At 39.3% G+C, this 15879-nt stretch overlaps 3 protein-coding genes across 19 annotated transcripts in view; 1 reads left to right on the forward strand and 2 right to left on the reverse strand.

Moving 5' to 3' along the window:
* The first annotated feature begins 1193 nt into the window (after nucleotides 1–1193).
* Nucleotides 1194–4277, forward strand: ArfGAP3 (ADP-ribosylation factor GTPase activating protein 3). Of its 2 annotated transcripts, XM_066294341.1 has the most exons (10): nucleotides 1194–1383; nucleotides 1553–1744; nucleotides 1797–1925; nucleotides 2083–2196; nucleotides 2313–2447; nucleotides 2506–2699; nucleotides 2752–2887; nucleotides 2965–3318; nucleotides 3547–3726; nucleotides 3934–4277. In XM_066294341.1, the coding sequence occupies exons 1-10, from the start codon at nucleotides 1312–1314 to the stop codon at nucleotides 3949–3951; spliced, it is 1524 nt and encodes a 507-aa protein (XP_066150438.1). In that variant the 5' UTR covers nucleotides 1194–1311; the 3' UTR covers nucleotides 3952–4277. The 2 variants fall into 2 exon arrangements, with proteins under 2 accessions (XP_066150438.1, XP_066150439.1); XM_066294342.1 differs by lacking the exon at nucleotides 2083–2196.
* Nucleotides 4278–4280: 3 nt separating this feature from the next.
* On the reverse strand, nucleotides 4281–5534 carry LOC136345777 (uncharacterized). Its single transcript, XM_066294372.1, has 3 exons — nucleotides 5075–5534; nucleotides 4652–4770; nucleotides 4281–4597 (listed from the first exon to the last, which is right to left on the reverse strand). Exons 1-3 carry the CDS (start codon nucleotides 5103–5105, stop codon nucleotides 4352–4354), a joined length of 396 nt encoding a protein of 131 aa, XP_066150469.1. The 5' UTR covers nucleotides 5106–5534; the 3' UTR covers nucleotides 4281–4351.
* Nucleotides 5535–5679: 145 nt separating this feature from the next.
* LOC136345740 (uncharacterized protein CG43867) overlaps nucleotides 5680–15879 on the reverse strand; it is a 64252-nt gene continuing 54052 nt past the window's right edge. For 6 of the 16 annotated variants that reach the window (XM_066294292.1, XM_066294291.1, XM_066294301.1 and 3 more), the window contains 14 exons: nucleotides 12714–12836; nucleotides 12371–12568; nucleotides 12139–12284; nucleotides 11760–11961; nucleotides 11353–11707; nucleotides 10564–10728; nucleotides 10282–10505; nucleotides 9966–10142; nucleotides 9752–9913; nucleotides 9479–9697; nucleotides 9093–9323; nucleotides 8200–8557; nucleotides 7084–7988; nucleotides 5680–6981 (listed from right to left, as the gene is read on the reverse strand). In XM_066294292.1, the coding sequence (XP_066150389.1) occupies nucleotides 6517–6981; nucleotides 7084–7988; nucleotides 8200–8557; nucleotides 9093–9323; nucleotides 9479–9697; nucleotides 9752–9913; nucleotides 9966–10142; nucleotides 10282–10505; nucleotides 10564–10728; nucleotides 11353–11707; nucleotides 11760–11961; nucleotides 12139–12284; nucleotides 12371–12568; nucleotides 12714–12836 (3930 nt within the window). In that variant the 3' untranslated portion in view covers nucleotides 5680–6516. Of the gene's footprint in view, nucleotides 6982–7083; nucleotides 7989–8199; nucleotides 8558–9092; nucleotides 9324–9478; nucleotides 9698–9751; nucleotides 9914–9965; nucleotides 10143–10281; nucleotides 10506–10563; nucleotides 10729–11352; nucleotides 11708–11759; nucleotides 11962–12138; nucleotides 12285–12370; nucleotides 12569–12713; nucleotides 12837–14507; nucleotides 14720–15647; nucleotides 15864–15879 lie in introns of those variants that run through there. The other 10 variants (XM_066294295.1, XM_066294304.1, XM_066294298.1 and 7 more) reach the window with 9 other exon arrangements.

The following is a 15879-nucleotide window of genomic DNA, read 5'->3' on the forward strand; positions in this document are numbered from 1 at the left end:
AAATGATTAAAATCTTGATCCGAAGAACTATACGGGGTTTAATACACCTCCCCATGCTTCTGCTCTCCTAATAAAAAATGTAAAATTTCAGTAAATTTTGTCGTATATGCAATATTGATTTTTTTGAAAATCGGTTCAAGAACCAAAAAAATTAAATATACCTCTTCGCATTTCTGTGTTCCTGATACATGATGTTAAAATTTCAGTAAAAATTTGTTCAGGTCCAACATTTTTTTGTCTAAAGTCGGAGAGAGGGGCATAGGATGATTTTGTCAAAAAAAAAAGTGAAAATAGAGTGCTCCAATGTCAGTGAGATTTGGTGCCGCAGTAGATATTTGGGGTATATACGTCGCCACCAAATATCGTCCAAATAGGAACAAATTGACTTTTTCGGCCAAAAAATCGACTTTGTCCGATTCGAGTTTTGACTACGGCATATGAAGCTGTATTGTACTTTGGAACCAAATCTCATTAAACTCGGAGCACTTTAAAATGTTTTAATTTTTCTACGTAAAATTATCACGTACGCCACTGGTTTGTCGGAAACCAAATTGCAATAAAATTTGACCAAAATAATTTCAGCTACTCTGGTTTTCAAATTATATGAGTTCGAGAATTGAAACGTAAAGGCTATCGAGTAATTATAACTAAGATGATTACTCCTTTCTAAAATTTTAGTTGCTTTTACCAATAATTTAAATAGACAGCCTTAATTATATTGTTTTACCGGTATTATGATGCTTTTGATACTTAATTTCAGTAAATTTTAGGTGCGGCTAAACGAGAGTAACAATTATTATTTAGACTTAAAATAATATCAGATTGTTGTCATTTTCTGCTTTTTTTGTTGAATTATCTCGCTAAATATGAACCAAAGCTAATAACGATTGGTGAAACTTTAAAATTATCCCGAAACAACTATTATATAAGCGGTCAAGTAAGCAACCCTCAATTGTATTGTGGGTTGCCTGAAATGTGAGGTGGTGCTATCTATATGTTACTATGGCAAGTGTCCCATTGCAGTTTTCTGTGGCGCCATCTGGGGGTGACTAGTCAAACTAAGTATTAAGTGGAAATATTGTCTGTTAATAAACCTTCAAGATATCCGCATACTCAATGACGTCATCTTAGTTGTTCATGTAAAAATTATTATATTATTATTATGTCTTTTATTGGTGACAAAGACAAGTGTCAATTCTGATATCTTGCCAAGTTGGAGAGGTTGGAGAAAGGTAGGAATTTGGAAGAAACATTGGAAAAGTGAAAACGAAAAATAGTTGATTAAATTGTGATTAATTTGTTAAATATAAAATGACTACTCAACTATCAAAAGAAGACATCGAAGCGGTTTTCCATAGATTAAGGGCAATTCCTGCCAATAAGGTGAGTTTTTGTGAAAATAAAAAAATTATTTGGAGATTATCTCTTTTCCATGACGTGTCTTTTTTGCCATGGGCATTTACATTTCCAAGAAAGACAATCTTCCTTATATTTGAAACAATTGTCTGTTTTATCATTAAACTCAAAAATCAAAATCTCAAACTCCCTATAGGTTTGCTTTGACTGTGGTGTAAACAATCCAACATGGTCCAGTGTCACATACGGTATATTTATATGTCTGGATTGTTCTGCTGTGCACCGGAGTTTGGGAGTTCATTTGAGCTTTGTACGTTCTACTCAACTAGACACAAACTGGACCCCATTACAAATAAGACAGATGCAGCTAGGTGGAAATGCCGCAGCAGTAAGATCAATTAAAAATTTCTTTTACTCTCTAGTAATAATGCTCTATACAGACGCAATTTTTCAACCTTCATAATTGCAACACCAATGACAGTCAAAAAAAATATAAGTCCAGAGCTGCACAACTTTATCGGGAGAAACTAAATAAAGCTGCTTTGGATTCATTGAAAATAAATAATCAGGTAATGTGTAGTTTGTTTGAATCTTTGAGAAATATTCACTCCTTAACATGTGAAATTAATAAATACTCACCTTTTTTTTATTATAGTGATGCGTTTTTTAATTTAATAACAAGGGTTGAGATAACAGTTATGCATTATTTTGCAAATTACATTTCAGCTGCATTTTCACCATGAAAAGGAGGAACCTATTGTTAAGGCACAACCAGACTTTTTTACTGAACATGAGGATTTTGAAGGCCTTGATTTTTCTGACAATATACAGGGAGGAAAAGTAATCCTTTATCATTATTTGTTTTTGAATAAAGTGCATGTTTGGTGTTTGATTTATGCTTGTCTAACTAAACACAAAATAATAAGATTTTTATGCTAAAATTGTATCTTCCATAGTTAAATGATTCAATTAAGGCCAAACCAGCCTACATGCCAAATGCTGCTGGTGAAAATTTAAGTTCTTCAAACAGTGGGTCAGAGCCTAGAAAATCCACTCTTGGAGCCAAAAAACCAGCAGCCAAAAAATCCACTGTGAGTGATAGAACCAAGGAATCAAAAGGAATAATCCTGTTGTATTTTCTTTTTTTAGCTTGGTGCTAAACGCAGTGGTTTAGGAGGTGGTTTGGGGGCGACAAAAGTCAAAACCGACTTTGCAGCAATAGAAAAAAAAGCAGAACTAGCTGCAGAGGAGGAGGAGAAAGGTAGAATTGAGCTGGAAAAGGCGGCAAAGACAGCAATAGAAGAGGCAGAGAGGACTGAAGCTGCACTGAGGCTGGCCTATAAGTATATAAGGGTGAAAAATTGCCCATCAGTATTTTAAATTTTCTATTTTTAGGGAACGGGAAGAAACAGCTAAAAATGTGTCTGCAGAAAAGGCAGCCCAAGTGGAGAGATTGGGAATGGGCGTGTCTAAAGGATCAAGAGGAGGAGTGTCTCATTCAGCTATTGGGGATATGCAAGTTATTGAACAGGTAGGTCATTAGGAATTCCTGATTAGATGAAATTATCTTCATAAACGCAATCATTTTCTATAAATAATGAATAAAAGGAAAAACCAGCTTCAGCCTCCAAAACCATAGACACTCTAGGCCGATTGACCCTAAGCGACGGACCCGACTACTTTGACGACTACATCAACGGCTCCGGCGTTTATTCCTCTTCATCATTGAGTAACAAAGACAGTTGGGTCGTAGTGGACGATCCTCCAGAACGTGGACGCAGGTCCCCCGTTGAAACGGTCACAGAAAAATCTCGCAGCCGCCCCTCAAGGAACCAAACCCTTGATGTGAGCACTGATGAGGCTCAGAGGAAGTTCGGAAACGCCAAAGCAATATCTTCGGCTCAATTTTTCGGGGATGGAGAGGTGAACTCGGAGGCAAAATCCACCCTTAACAGGTTTCAGGTAAGGGTGACTTTTAAAATGCTGGAAATGCAAATTTTTAGCAAATTTGAAGCAGTTGCAAACGTCAAGTATAAAGTGTCCTCATTTTATACCGCTCTATGAGTAATATGTGTCTGTACTTCTTAAACACCGTGCAAACTGTCGAAACGATATAAAATATGGAACGAAAATTGTATGCATTCCAACAACAATTTGGTATAACCTAATCCCTCTTATCTATCTTTTTAGGGATCAAACAGCATTTCTTCTGCTGAATTCTTTGGACGAAACGAGGAACCCAGAGCTGGTTCTTCAATGCACATGCCCGCTTATGACTTGGAAGACGTTAAAGAAAGTGTACGTCAAGGGGTCACTAGGGTGGCCGGCAGACTGGGGTCGTTGGCCAATGGGTTAGTTTCTTCGATACAAGTAAGTTCAGTTGAAGGTTTGATTAAGCGCAAGGTGATTTGGGCATTAGATCCTACTTTGGGTTGCGTTATTTCCGTGCTTTGGGATAATATTTTGCATTAGAACTAGTTCGTTTTTTTCCAATATTTGTCTTATTCTTGCCTAGCACATTGTCCATTTTGTTCTTCTTTCTCTTTCCTCCTCCATTAGTAATTTCCTATGTTGCAGGACCGCTACGGATATTAGCAACAGCCGACCTGGCTTAAAACAGCCATTACTTGATGTAAACAAAGGCCCTGCAGACTTTATTTTGTAACTGGATTAGTTTTGGTTAATTTAGGTTTTATAAAAATGTAGTATATACGGAATTTAGTAATATATTTTACCTTCTAGAGCAAGACTTAAAAATCTGATAAGCCTTCTTTTGGGACTTTTCAAGCATAATTAATTAGCTTTCCGTATAATTTTTCATACGTTATCTATATCCAGTGCGTTAAAGCTTCCTAGAAATAATGACATGTAAATAAACATTAACAATGATTATTGTAAATATACAGAGGTGGAAGAGATAAGTCTTTAATTGCTATTCAAAGTATCCTTTTAATCATATAAAAATACGTAACATTCTAATGCCTATAAAAACTAACTAAATTTTATCCTTATACTGAATTTGCTGAATTTGGGAAATTATCTCTAAAGAAGATTTTGAACTAGGTTTCGCTGATTTGTTCTTTATGATCAACTCCGCGGGGTCTTCTTTGCAGGTGGGAAATGCCAAGTCACTGGCTCTTCTAAAGAGCTCAAATTTCTCATTTAAGTGTCTCAACTCTTGTGAAGATGCAGTTCGACATGAGGACGTTTCTTCATTATCATCTTTATCTTCATCTACCTCCTAAATTCGCACATTTTAGTGGTATCTGAATGTGTGAATACAACCACAACTCACTTTTATCTCTGAAAAAGTCACAGGTTGGGTGCGATACCTCGACGACCCTCCTTTGCGTTTCTTCGGCACCACTCTCCTATGTAATCTGGATAAATGTTCTGGATACACAGTGTCTGTGTCTGAAATTAACCACATTAATTCCCTTCGTTCATTCTGCTTTGTATTGTTGTCCAAACAGCGATTTGTTATTAAACAAAGGCAAGTTGGATACACGCGCTGTTAGTGCGTTAAACTCGCCTTCCCAGGAAAATTAAGCAAAACAGTTATTTTAATCACATTTATTTTTAATCGGCGAAGTTTTAGGCCAAGACACTATTATCGATTTCTCTACGTGGGCAATACAAAAGTCTCTAAACTGCACTATTAAACGTCTATTTATACCCCTATTCCAGTTTAAAATAGGTCAAGGCTCAGGTGACTTACTTGACAGGTTCGAATTAGATCCCGAGGGCATATTGTTTGTACGAAAGACAAAATTATCGGTATAAGTCACAAGCAAAGTCGGCACGCGATATTTTCACTTTAGCTGGCTTTAGAGCCAAGGCGATACTTGGACAGTAAACGCTTTGTTCATAAACCGTAAAACTCGCCGCTAATTTTAAGTAAGACGTCCGTCTCGCTTCGAGCAAGCTCGCGACCCATGTATTCAAAATAGTTCGGAAAATTGATGCTGAAAACATTTTCCAAGCGCATCCTTTAATTTGTATATACCCACGCTGCGTGTGTTTATCAGCGAGGAAGACGTCAGACTACGTATTGTCTTTGCTAATTCAAATTACCTAGGAAATGTTTTAACATTTTAATGCGGCCACTAAAACGTATAATTCCTGATAAAAATATCAACGAGAGACTTTCCGCTCATTGTGACAACACTGTAAACGGATGCAGCAATCACATGACGTCCATTTCAGCCAATTAGAGGCGAAGAACGTTGCTGCTGGCGCCGTACAGCGTTGACACTGACTTGTAATTTTCTTTTCGCAGCACCGAGACCGGCGTTGTGGAGGGGGAAGTAAAACCACCCCGCCTAAAATTAACATGTATATTTATAAAAGGTAACTTACACGTTGATATTCCATATCAAACGAGGTTTGTTATATAAAATTCGATCTAAAACTTTTGAGTTACACTATAGGTAAAAGAGTACACAGATAGTGAGTATTTTACAGAAATGAGTTGTTTAGTCAGTCAAGCAAATAAATAAATGTCTTTACATTCGCCAGTTCGTCAGAAGCTACTGATTGGTATGCAATTATTTTTAGAGCTGTGATTAGAGTCTGTAGGAGAGGTCTATAGAGCGAATTTTACTTAAACACGCATTTGAAAGCAAAAAAAAATTTAACGCAAATTAAGTCCACAACTTCAAAAATATTGTCAAACACATCCTCGCATATAACTAATAATCTATCATCCATAGAGTACCACAATGGATACCTACATGCTCACTAATTTATCAATAAATAGGACTAGATATTTCGATACATTTTATCCGCGGAACAGCCCCCGTTTAAAGTAATTAAACATGTGATGTCTCATTAAAACACGAGTCTATGCATGTCCTAACCTATGCATTAGTTAAAGCTATAGTATTTAACTTGACTGCTATATATGTAGTTTCGGCGTTTTTGTACTGTGGTAACACGTAATTACCGTAGAAACTAGTAATCAAGATGTCTTTAAATTAATAGCAGTTGGAGCACTGTTTATGCAATATTCCATAAATGTTTGTAACGGTATGATTATTAGCGGATTAGTCATGGTTGTGTGACTCAACAGAATCACCATTTAAGTAAAATCACTGCTGTCGTATTCTCGCAACGGACTCATACTTACAACCGTTTACACGCCAAGTGCTCGACCGAGTATCACGCAAGTCCGGAATCGACGTGAGTGCGACGTTTCGATTCTGCGCGCTGCACTCCATGATCAGGGGTCGATTTCAAAATGTCCGGTTGCGATTGATTGACCAAAGCCTGACTGATAATGGATTGATTGACCACCGACTGATTAACTGACACCATTGTGCCTCTGCTGAGGGTTCCCAATAACGGAGTACCCGGGTTCGTAATCAGCAAATTCATGTAGTCGGCAATCAAAAGCGTCAGCTCAAGGATCTTCGGTTTACTGAGGGTGAAGATGAGTTTTTGGGACGGTTGCTGGTCATTTTGGGTGACGACTAGCATGAAGTCTTCTTGACAACCCCCGAATGTGAGCACGTTGGTGTAAGGGTAGCGGTGACGTTGTTGCATGGTTGCCAAGTCTAGGGCAGTTATCGAATCCTCGTTGACGGCCAGCCATAGCATTGGAGAGTCTTGCTGTCTTAGTTTGGCCTAAAATTTTTTTTATTGTTAATGCGTTTAAATATTCAACACGTTACCAAAACATCATATTTCTGGTTTATCCACGGTCGCCGTGCATTCGGCTATAATTACCTGAAACAATGTTGCTCCGAAATAGGGCCATTTCCTGGTGCAAGTCAAATAAATCCTCACGCAGTCCAACTGAGTTCTCCCTTTGAGCGCTCTCCACTTGGCTAAAAGCTTTGCTTGCAATTCCGCCAACCCATCTGGGCTCAACTGGTCTCTGTATCGGTACGGATAAAACTTATCAATGGCGTTAAGTGCCTGATTGGAATGGGCGGTCAAGATCCCGTGGACGTTATTCAGGGCGCTTAAAGTGGACGAAGTGTGCAGATTCGCTGGAGGGCTAAAAGTCCCGTTCACGGCAGCTTTAGGAGTTGATTTGACGGTTGAAGTAGTTGCCTGGGCGTTGAGGGTGTTGTTGGCACTTGCCGCTTTCGCACTCCCTAAAGAACAATCCCCCACGTCCAGCTGCGCCATTAGGGCTGCCAGTTCCAGTGCCAAATCCCTGCTCAAGGGAAATCTTCCGGCTACAATTTGCTTGTTAATCTGATAGCAAAGCAGCAGCCGTTCTTTATCAGTTTCCAATCGCGCGCTATTCTTCCACCAAAGTCGATTTTTATAGGTCATTCTAATCACTTTACTATTTTCGAACTTTCCCAGACCCTTTTCCCTTAAAGCGATTTCCCATTTGGAAATTAAGTCGCAGAGCTTGGCGTTGGGATCTAAAGTGTGCTCCAAATCCTTCTCTATAGGATCGTCGCTAAAGAGGGAAAAACCATTATTCATTCTGCAGCCAATCTCATGAGCCAGAGTGTCTTGGAATTCTTTGATCGTCGTGGAACCGTCGAAGCTAGTGATGTGGTAAGTGCCGTTGAGTAAGTGCACGGGCATGGAGTGAGGAAGCGAATGGTGTTGGGGATTTTTCATTAGAATGCTGAGGACTTCCATGCGACTCGGTTTTAGCTCTCGGCCACCTATAACAGAAGTTTTATGTATAAGATCCGTTAGAGAACGCTAAATGGACGAATCTATTTTTGAATGAATTTTGAAATTTTGAGTTAGACGCATGCAGTCATGGTCAAGATCGGTAAAAATTTTTCTTAAATTTGGTCGTGGGCGACAAAATTTAACAAAAAATTTCTTAGAATTTACTTGATCGAATATCTTTTCTTGCGAGCTTTTTACCTGCAACAATGGTCCTCTCCAACGCCCTTTCGCAATACGAAGCATATTTCCCGCACTCGGTCTTATTATCGGCATTCCTCTGCAAATGCAGCTTCAAAAACCACAACAACCTGGAGGATTTGGGCACAAACAGGCTTACGGCCAATGCGAGCAGCTGCCAGCCTTGCATCAACGTGTACATTGGAGGACCCTTCGAGTCTTTGTGCTCCTTAAAACACTCCTTGTGCTCCCGGAACTTCTCTTCTTGCGCCGCCTGTATATTGGACAATGCGATTTGATCATCAGACGCTGTACTGTTTATGCTCGGAGTGTTCGTTTCGCACGAGAACAGACTTTGCGTGGCGCAAAGCAGCAGTTGCTGAAAAGATTATTGGTGTTTCGTTTCGGGGGGCACAGAAGAACTATAACGGATGCAAAATGCTAACAAGGCACAGATAATGAGAAAATGTGGGGTATGTGTGATGTTTGTTGCTTGTCCTTGCTGCGATTGAGTGTGATTGTGAGCTGAATGATGAAGAACATAGATTAGCTGCATCATCTAATGACTAGGAGAGAGAAGCATGAAGGATAAGGAAAATAACAGAATAAAAAGAAACACCAACATTCTTTATGAGAAAATAGTGGATGAAAACATTTCAAGTCTAGCACATTAAAATTTTGATTCAGATTCATGCAAAAACATAACGTTCTCTTGAAACTTTCTCAACAATCTAATTTACTTTGAAATTTCTGGATGTACATGCGTGGTACCTGCGACGATTCAGACGTTTCAGTGATTATACCCTGTATATTTTAAAATCTATAGCATCCCTGTTCTACTGCAAATAATACCAGACTGCCACACAATCACTCGGAAAATCGAATATTAACGTAAAGAAAAAAGCTCGACTTACGCTTTTCTTAAGCAATTTTTGTGTGGGTACCTGCACTCCTAACTTGGGCAACGGGGCGCTCTTGCTGGTTTGCTTGATGAGGGCGCAAATGAGTTCCGCCTGCAGTTCCGGCATGTCTAGACAGAGCTGCAGGGCGTTCTGGGCTAGGACCACGTGGTAATCGATTCCCGCCTGGTCCACAGCAGCTGAGAGGAAGAGCTGGAGGCTTTTGAACAGTTTTATTGCTTCGGTCTGCAGGAGAATCACCCCATTGATTAGATTTTATTTTATTTAATAGATCAGATGTGGATTTCGAGTTTAAAATTACCGATTGTTGCATGATTGTGAAAAGTTTCGAATTATCCAAGGTCTTTTTAATAAGGTAAGTATCGACTATGAATTCTTACTTGTAATGCCTCAGTCGGAAGGCTCGTTAATGGGAAATAGGACGGCACGGCACCATCTTTAGTACAAGGCACATGCAGTAGAACTGGGTGTCTCCAAAGGACGCAATTGGGCTCTCCATCAACTTCCATGAGTTTGTGAATGAGTTGCTCATACTGAGTTCCCGTATTCGGCCCTCCGCCACTCGCCACTGTGAGGTGGTACAGCCAAGCGTCTCTTTCCTAAAATTTAACTTTGCATTCTGGTTTCTCCTTAAAAAAAAAAACTGCATATACCTGCTTCCCTGGACATAGTAAGTAAGTAGGCCCAGTGTTATTCGGAAAAATCCCTATGGTTAGATCTGGTTGTTCCGAGTCCCTCTCCTCAGAATCAGAGTCTGATAAATGCTCCACTTCTTCAACTCGTGCTTCTCTCATGTTGATTTGCCCATGGGGAGTCTAAAAAATTACTGTTAGTAATTCTACATCTAATTAATTTACGAATAATTACGGTGTCTGAAGGAGATTTGAAGTACAAAAACATCTTTCCAATCAAGACGCACCAGCAGCGTTTCGCGTGCCCGTTTTTCACTTTGGTCATCCATCCCTGCACTGAGGGTTTATTCTCCTCTTTGCTGAGCAATATTTTCGTAGCGTTTCTTCGTTGCACGTTTTGGAGCAATCTCACCTAAACAAAAATTGATTTAAAGAAGCACTTTTTCCAAAGTCGCAACAAAGAAAGATAATCTAACTTCGGAGAACATTAGCCTAATCGCTCCTGCACCCATCAATCACAGGGGATTTTTTTAATTAAGCTCGACCCTTACCCAGTCTTCCATGGCCGTAATCGTATCGGCCGTTAAGTAATACGTCTTCTTCCCAGTGTCAATTTCGAAGGTGTTCGAACCCTCCGCCCTCGTGATCCGGCACACTTCGTCTAAAACGATCTGCCCTTGGGGTTTCCTATTGATGTCGCTCTGGCTCTTGTAGTAAGTTAATACCCCGTTTTTTAACACGAACCACTTTTTCCGCCACGTTTTCAGCTTCCCACCTTGTAAAGAAAAATGTTATGCAAAAATACTACATCAAGAAAGATGTTTTTTTCTTACCTAATTTGGCTAAAGACCCGCACTTCTCTAAACTTTCAATCCTCTTTGGACTGTCGAAATAGGAAGCCCTGAGCATCATTGAGGACTCTAAACTAACTGTATCACAACTGAGCGCATCTGGAGGTACGGCGTAATCGTCCGATAATCCAGACTCGAAAGATATATCTGAAAGTATAGGATTGCTAAAATTTACATTTAGAAATTCAGGAAAACCTATCTAAAAATTAGATAATTTTCAACATACCTACACAATTATTTACCCATAATACATGGCAACTGTGCAACTTTCTTTTTTGTTTATAAATAAGCATGGCAGTAAGTGGAGTGAGGCAAGCATACATAGGGTAATCATGTAGCCAAATTGTGATATTTGAATTTAGAATTAACAAACTTAATTGGTTTATGATAAAATCACATTTTGGGCCGTTACTATTGTTGTTATTTTAAGACATATTAGTGTTTATGAATCAAATCAATACATAACTTGTAATTCAGGAAGAATTACTGAAAAAAACGTTGAACAATGGCAGAGAGTACCGTGTGAAGAATATTAGAGTGATAAAGGTGGGGAGTTTTCTAATTTATCTCTCGCGATGTACTTATTTCTCTTACAAATAGAACATTTTTATAACATCAAAATTGACAAATTGTTACGTGGGAATCAGACTGGTTCAAGTTTACTTGAGTCAAAACCTGGCACAAAAGAATTGGTTTAGTCCAGATACCTCCAAGAGTCTGTCGAAGAACTTCGCGTCGTTTAAACTCTAGTAGAAGTAAATCAGTTCCTACCTCTAGTCTTACTTTTGCTAGGAGAGCCACTGCTACTAGACCCAGTCCTCTTTCCGGGACTTGAAGCTGAGGTTTCCCCCGAACTCCTGCTATGAGTATTGGTTCCATCTACTGCCTGTAAAATCAATTTAAAATTTACAAAAACTTTGCAGCCTTCAAATCTTACTTGTGTATTATTTCCCTCCCCATCACTGGAGTCATCGGAAGAATCGCCCGTAAAGGGCATAGAGCGAATCTGACTAGCCCTACCCTTCACGGTGGCGTATACCGGGACGGGGATGTCTTGATAACCTGCTTGTTCTGGACCTATATCGCTTGGAGTTGTTCCTGTTAGGGTGAGACCATCAGCTGCCACCTTAATCGGGAAAAGTTACACATTTTCTAGTAAGACTAGACAGGAGTCTTACTTGGTATATTCGATCTTCCCAACTGGGAAATCTGTGTAGGGGGGGAGTAGGAGCTCTAGGCCATGGGACTTTCTCCCTACTTGGGGTGTAAATTTCCGCATAATCATGGGCCAAATCGGGATCGCTAGCGCTACTACTGGGAATCCTGGCGATGCTCAGATTATCCACCGCAGCCCTCAATTCGTCTGCCAGTGGATCCATGCTAAACAACAAAATATAACACATTTTCCTCTAGTTTAGAAATCGTAGTGGTGTTGGTACCACCTCGTCTACAGTTCTCTTTAATTGATTTAATAAGTTTGGATAGCAGCCGACAGATGCGACTCTGTTAAATTCGAGCTCATACCGTACTGCTTATGCACTGTGGGCTAATTCTTACCTAGAATTACTAGTAGTACCAAAATTAACGCTGGTCACGAGAGTACTCGGCACTGCAGGCTCAAAATTGGTATTTGTTGATATACAAACGGACTGATGCCTTCTATGTTTGGTGCTGCTATAGGTGGAAGTGGTAGACAGTGGCAACTAAAAATTGAATTATACCTCATCAAGGCTTCGTCGAGGTTTCAATACCAACACAAACATTGCCCAAAATAGCTGCATATAGGTACCTTTTTCTTATTTACCTGACGCGGTTCCGGCGATCCACTTTCGGAACGTCGCCTATCGGCCAGGGCCAAATGGTTCTTTAGGAGCTCGAGCTGCTGATTGCATTTGATGTTCTGTTCCCTGAGGTGCTGGTTCTGCTGCTCCAACTCCCGGAGTTTATTGGTAACCCATTCTTTGATGCGAGCCGCCTTTGCTTCCACCTATGTATATATTAACAACCAGACCCTGGGCAATTATAATGTTGCAGATCTTGTAAGCAGAATTTAGAGCAATAACGTTGCGATCAGTTACTTGTGATTTGAAAATTTGTGAAGAAATTGAATGGGTTTGGGCTACGAAACCAACCTGTCTGGCGTCCTGCAGCCGCAGCTGACGCTGCTCTTCTACCTCTCCTTCCAGTCGATGAATTTGCGCACTGCCGGCGTCACTTTGAGAGGACCATGCCAGCTTCTGTTCCATTATTCGCACCTGCAACCAACACGCTTTTATTAAAATAACTATAAAGAGAACATTTTGAAATCTTTCTTAAAAAAATACGAATCTCGGAGTTATTCATGACATTACCACCACGAAGTTCTTCCCCCAACGGTCGTATAACTTGAACATCTGCCACACTACGCAGACACGCGATCTGCATGTGAAGTGTCAATTTAATGCCCTTAAAGGGTCCAAAAGATGTTTCCAAGCAGTTCTTTATGTGACTTACCAAAAAAATAAATGATAAGCACAGCTTTGCTCCAATAACTTCCGACACTTCATCAATGGGCTGATATTTTTTGGAAGATTGTTGTGCGTACTAATAAATATATAGTTGTTTATATTTCTTATCATGTGGCTTATTCACGTTTCTCCATTGATTCATGTCGGAACAAGACTGTTTGTCTACAGTACATTAATTGATTTATCATTTTTTCGATTGTGGAAATACCGCGGTGAGATCAAAGTGATATATGATAACGCTCCTCGAGCTGGAAATATCCATAACAAATCCGTTTTAGTTTGCAAATTTTATGAGAATTTATTAAAAGTTCGCTGCGACCAAAGATTTGGAGATTTGCCATGCACAAAAGCGATTGCAGAAGATTTATTATTGTGCTCCACTCGTGGAAGTATCGATCTGAAGAGAGTTTAAGCGCCTCAAACTTAGACATCACTTAGCCAAACCAAGCGTAGTAAACTTTAAAATCGAGCACAGTGTGCTTTTAAACGGTTATGTTGTGCAAATGGGAGCTAAACCGACAATATTCACCGAATTTTTATTGAAATTGGGAAAGAGCATTTTCCTGTAATGCTCCATAGTACCTGAAGTAAATTCCAACCGTATTTCTTTTCCTTATTAACTTTTAAAGTGCACATATTTTTGTCGAATATAGAGCTTATTGCCAGCAAGATTTTATTCATCCAGACGGAAAAAAGCGGAGAGGCGAGCTCTTAAAATAATCCAGACGAACGGCACTTAGTGTAATGACCCATAAACTCCAGTTATGAGCAATCGGAATTAGTCTTCTTTGCTCTTATACGAATCCGACTGTGACGCACACACATGTTGTTAAATTCAATTAAAGAACGTTAATTAAAATTATTGACCGCAATAAACACTATTCTCTCGATCTCTAGCATTAAATTTGACGAAAAAAGGTTTGTAACTCACTAGTTATGGGGGAGGGGGTAGTTTTTTTTTGAAGAGTAAGTTTTATATGAAAAATTTTCTTACCCAGGGGTTAAAAGTCGTGGGTGAATTAAGGGATTAATGACTGAATCAGTTTATTGAGATCATAATGTACGAAAATGGCATAGTCGTATTTAATTTTTATTTCATAAAAATTAGCAGGAAGATACGTCATTTTCTGGATAAAATGGTGAATGCGACATTTTTTGATTAAAACGGGGATATGTATATTTATGGCTTTAATTTATGTTTGTGTGGATCTGGTTCCACAGGTATTATATGTTCTTTACTGCTTAAAACGCTTAAAATGCAGTACGTTATTGGTACATCGCAATGTTTTAGAGCTCAAGATTTTTCTCAAATCAAATTTCCTGTTTTATTCTTTTACTTTTCACACAAAAGAAAATCAAATTAAAATACATATACAAAGTGGTTTTTTTATTATTGCTGAATATAGACAGGACGCTTACCAGAATACATCGTGTTTTCTTCGGCTGAACACTCCATGGCTAAGAACACATACACGCACGCATACACACAAGCAGTAAAATGGTATTTCCTCTTCTCGTGGTGCGAAACTGTAGAACTAAATCGAGACTTGAGATGCGGCAGGAGCGTCCCGACGGCGACGTTTCGGCGCTGCTGTCACAAAACTTCCCCGAGAGAACCCCCAACTTTCTGTAGGCATCGGTCATCGCCTCTTTGGTTGGGATTGTTTGTGTGTACTTTACGAGGAGCGCCATAAGCGGCAACACGTGGATTTTGCTCCACTGGTCGAGAAGAATGTGTTATGAATATTTGACTCAATAATTCTGATAATTATCGCCAAAGAAGAATAGTTTAATTAGAAAAATCTACACGAATAATACACAATAATAATGGGTAGGATTGATGCATAATATGGGACATTAAAATAAGAACCATTGGTGAAAGTCGCTTACATCACATGTCGAATATGGAGGGTGAGTTGGCAGGGAAAAAATGAAATAGGGTTGTCTGTATTAGTCATTGCCTATTCGTTGTTATCGGTGCCCTAAAAGGGGTCACTGGGGAGCTTTCCCTGTTGCCAAATTAATAGCACAAGCAAGCCGAAACCGTGCGTCTAAAAAGACAACCGTATGTAAATTATCATGCTCATAAAGTGCATTTACAGTCTAAACAAAGAAAACCGAAGTTTGGCAGCATTCCAACTTATAGAGGCCCTTAAACTTGGATGCTAATGACAGTTCTATTTTCAGCAGGAAATTGATTAGGAGAGTTTGTGTAAGAGTTACCTCTTAGTGATACTTATTTTTTCGTGGAAATTTCTTTGCTGTTTTGATCTAAGTATCAATTTACCAACGTCCACTTTACCGCTCCCCTACACCCGCCTATAAATAGTTTATCACGGAAATATGGAGGTCAGTTATCTAATCAATACATTCCAAAACAATATATACATTTCCGGAAATTTGAACAAAATCTACTTGTGCCCATTATTGTTTATATCTTTTAAATTTGTTTAGCAACTATTTATCCTTAGATACATTCGAATATACGGAGAGAAAACTTCTACACGTTGCATCCTCTTCTTGAACTTATAGACAAATGATAGAAAACTACCTACTTACATTACAGAAGCCTCCATTCAACCGAAAATAACCCCCACAAACAGAACCGAAAAACTGAACCCGCAAAATGAAAACCAAACGCGAATTTCTTATGTTTTTCTGTCAGCTGAAAGACGCCATTGCCGACAACGGCGTCGCGGACGTCGAGACGAAAAATAATCAATAAAAGAGCGATAGCGAAAGTTAGAAACGGTCGCTAGGCAACCCTCGGGCCGATTTCATCCCTCTGCAC

The sequence above is a fragment of the Euwallacea fornicatus genome, chromosome 21 (genome assembly GCF_040115645.1).
Source record: "Euwallacea fornicatus isolate EFF26 chromosome 21, ASM4011564v1, whole genome shotgun sequence".
NCBI lineage: Eukaryota > Metazoa > Arthropoda > Insecta > Coleoptera > Curculionidae > Euwallacea > Euwallacea fornicatus.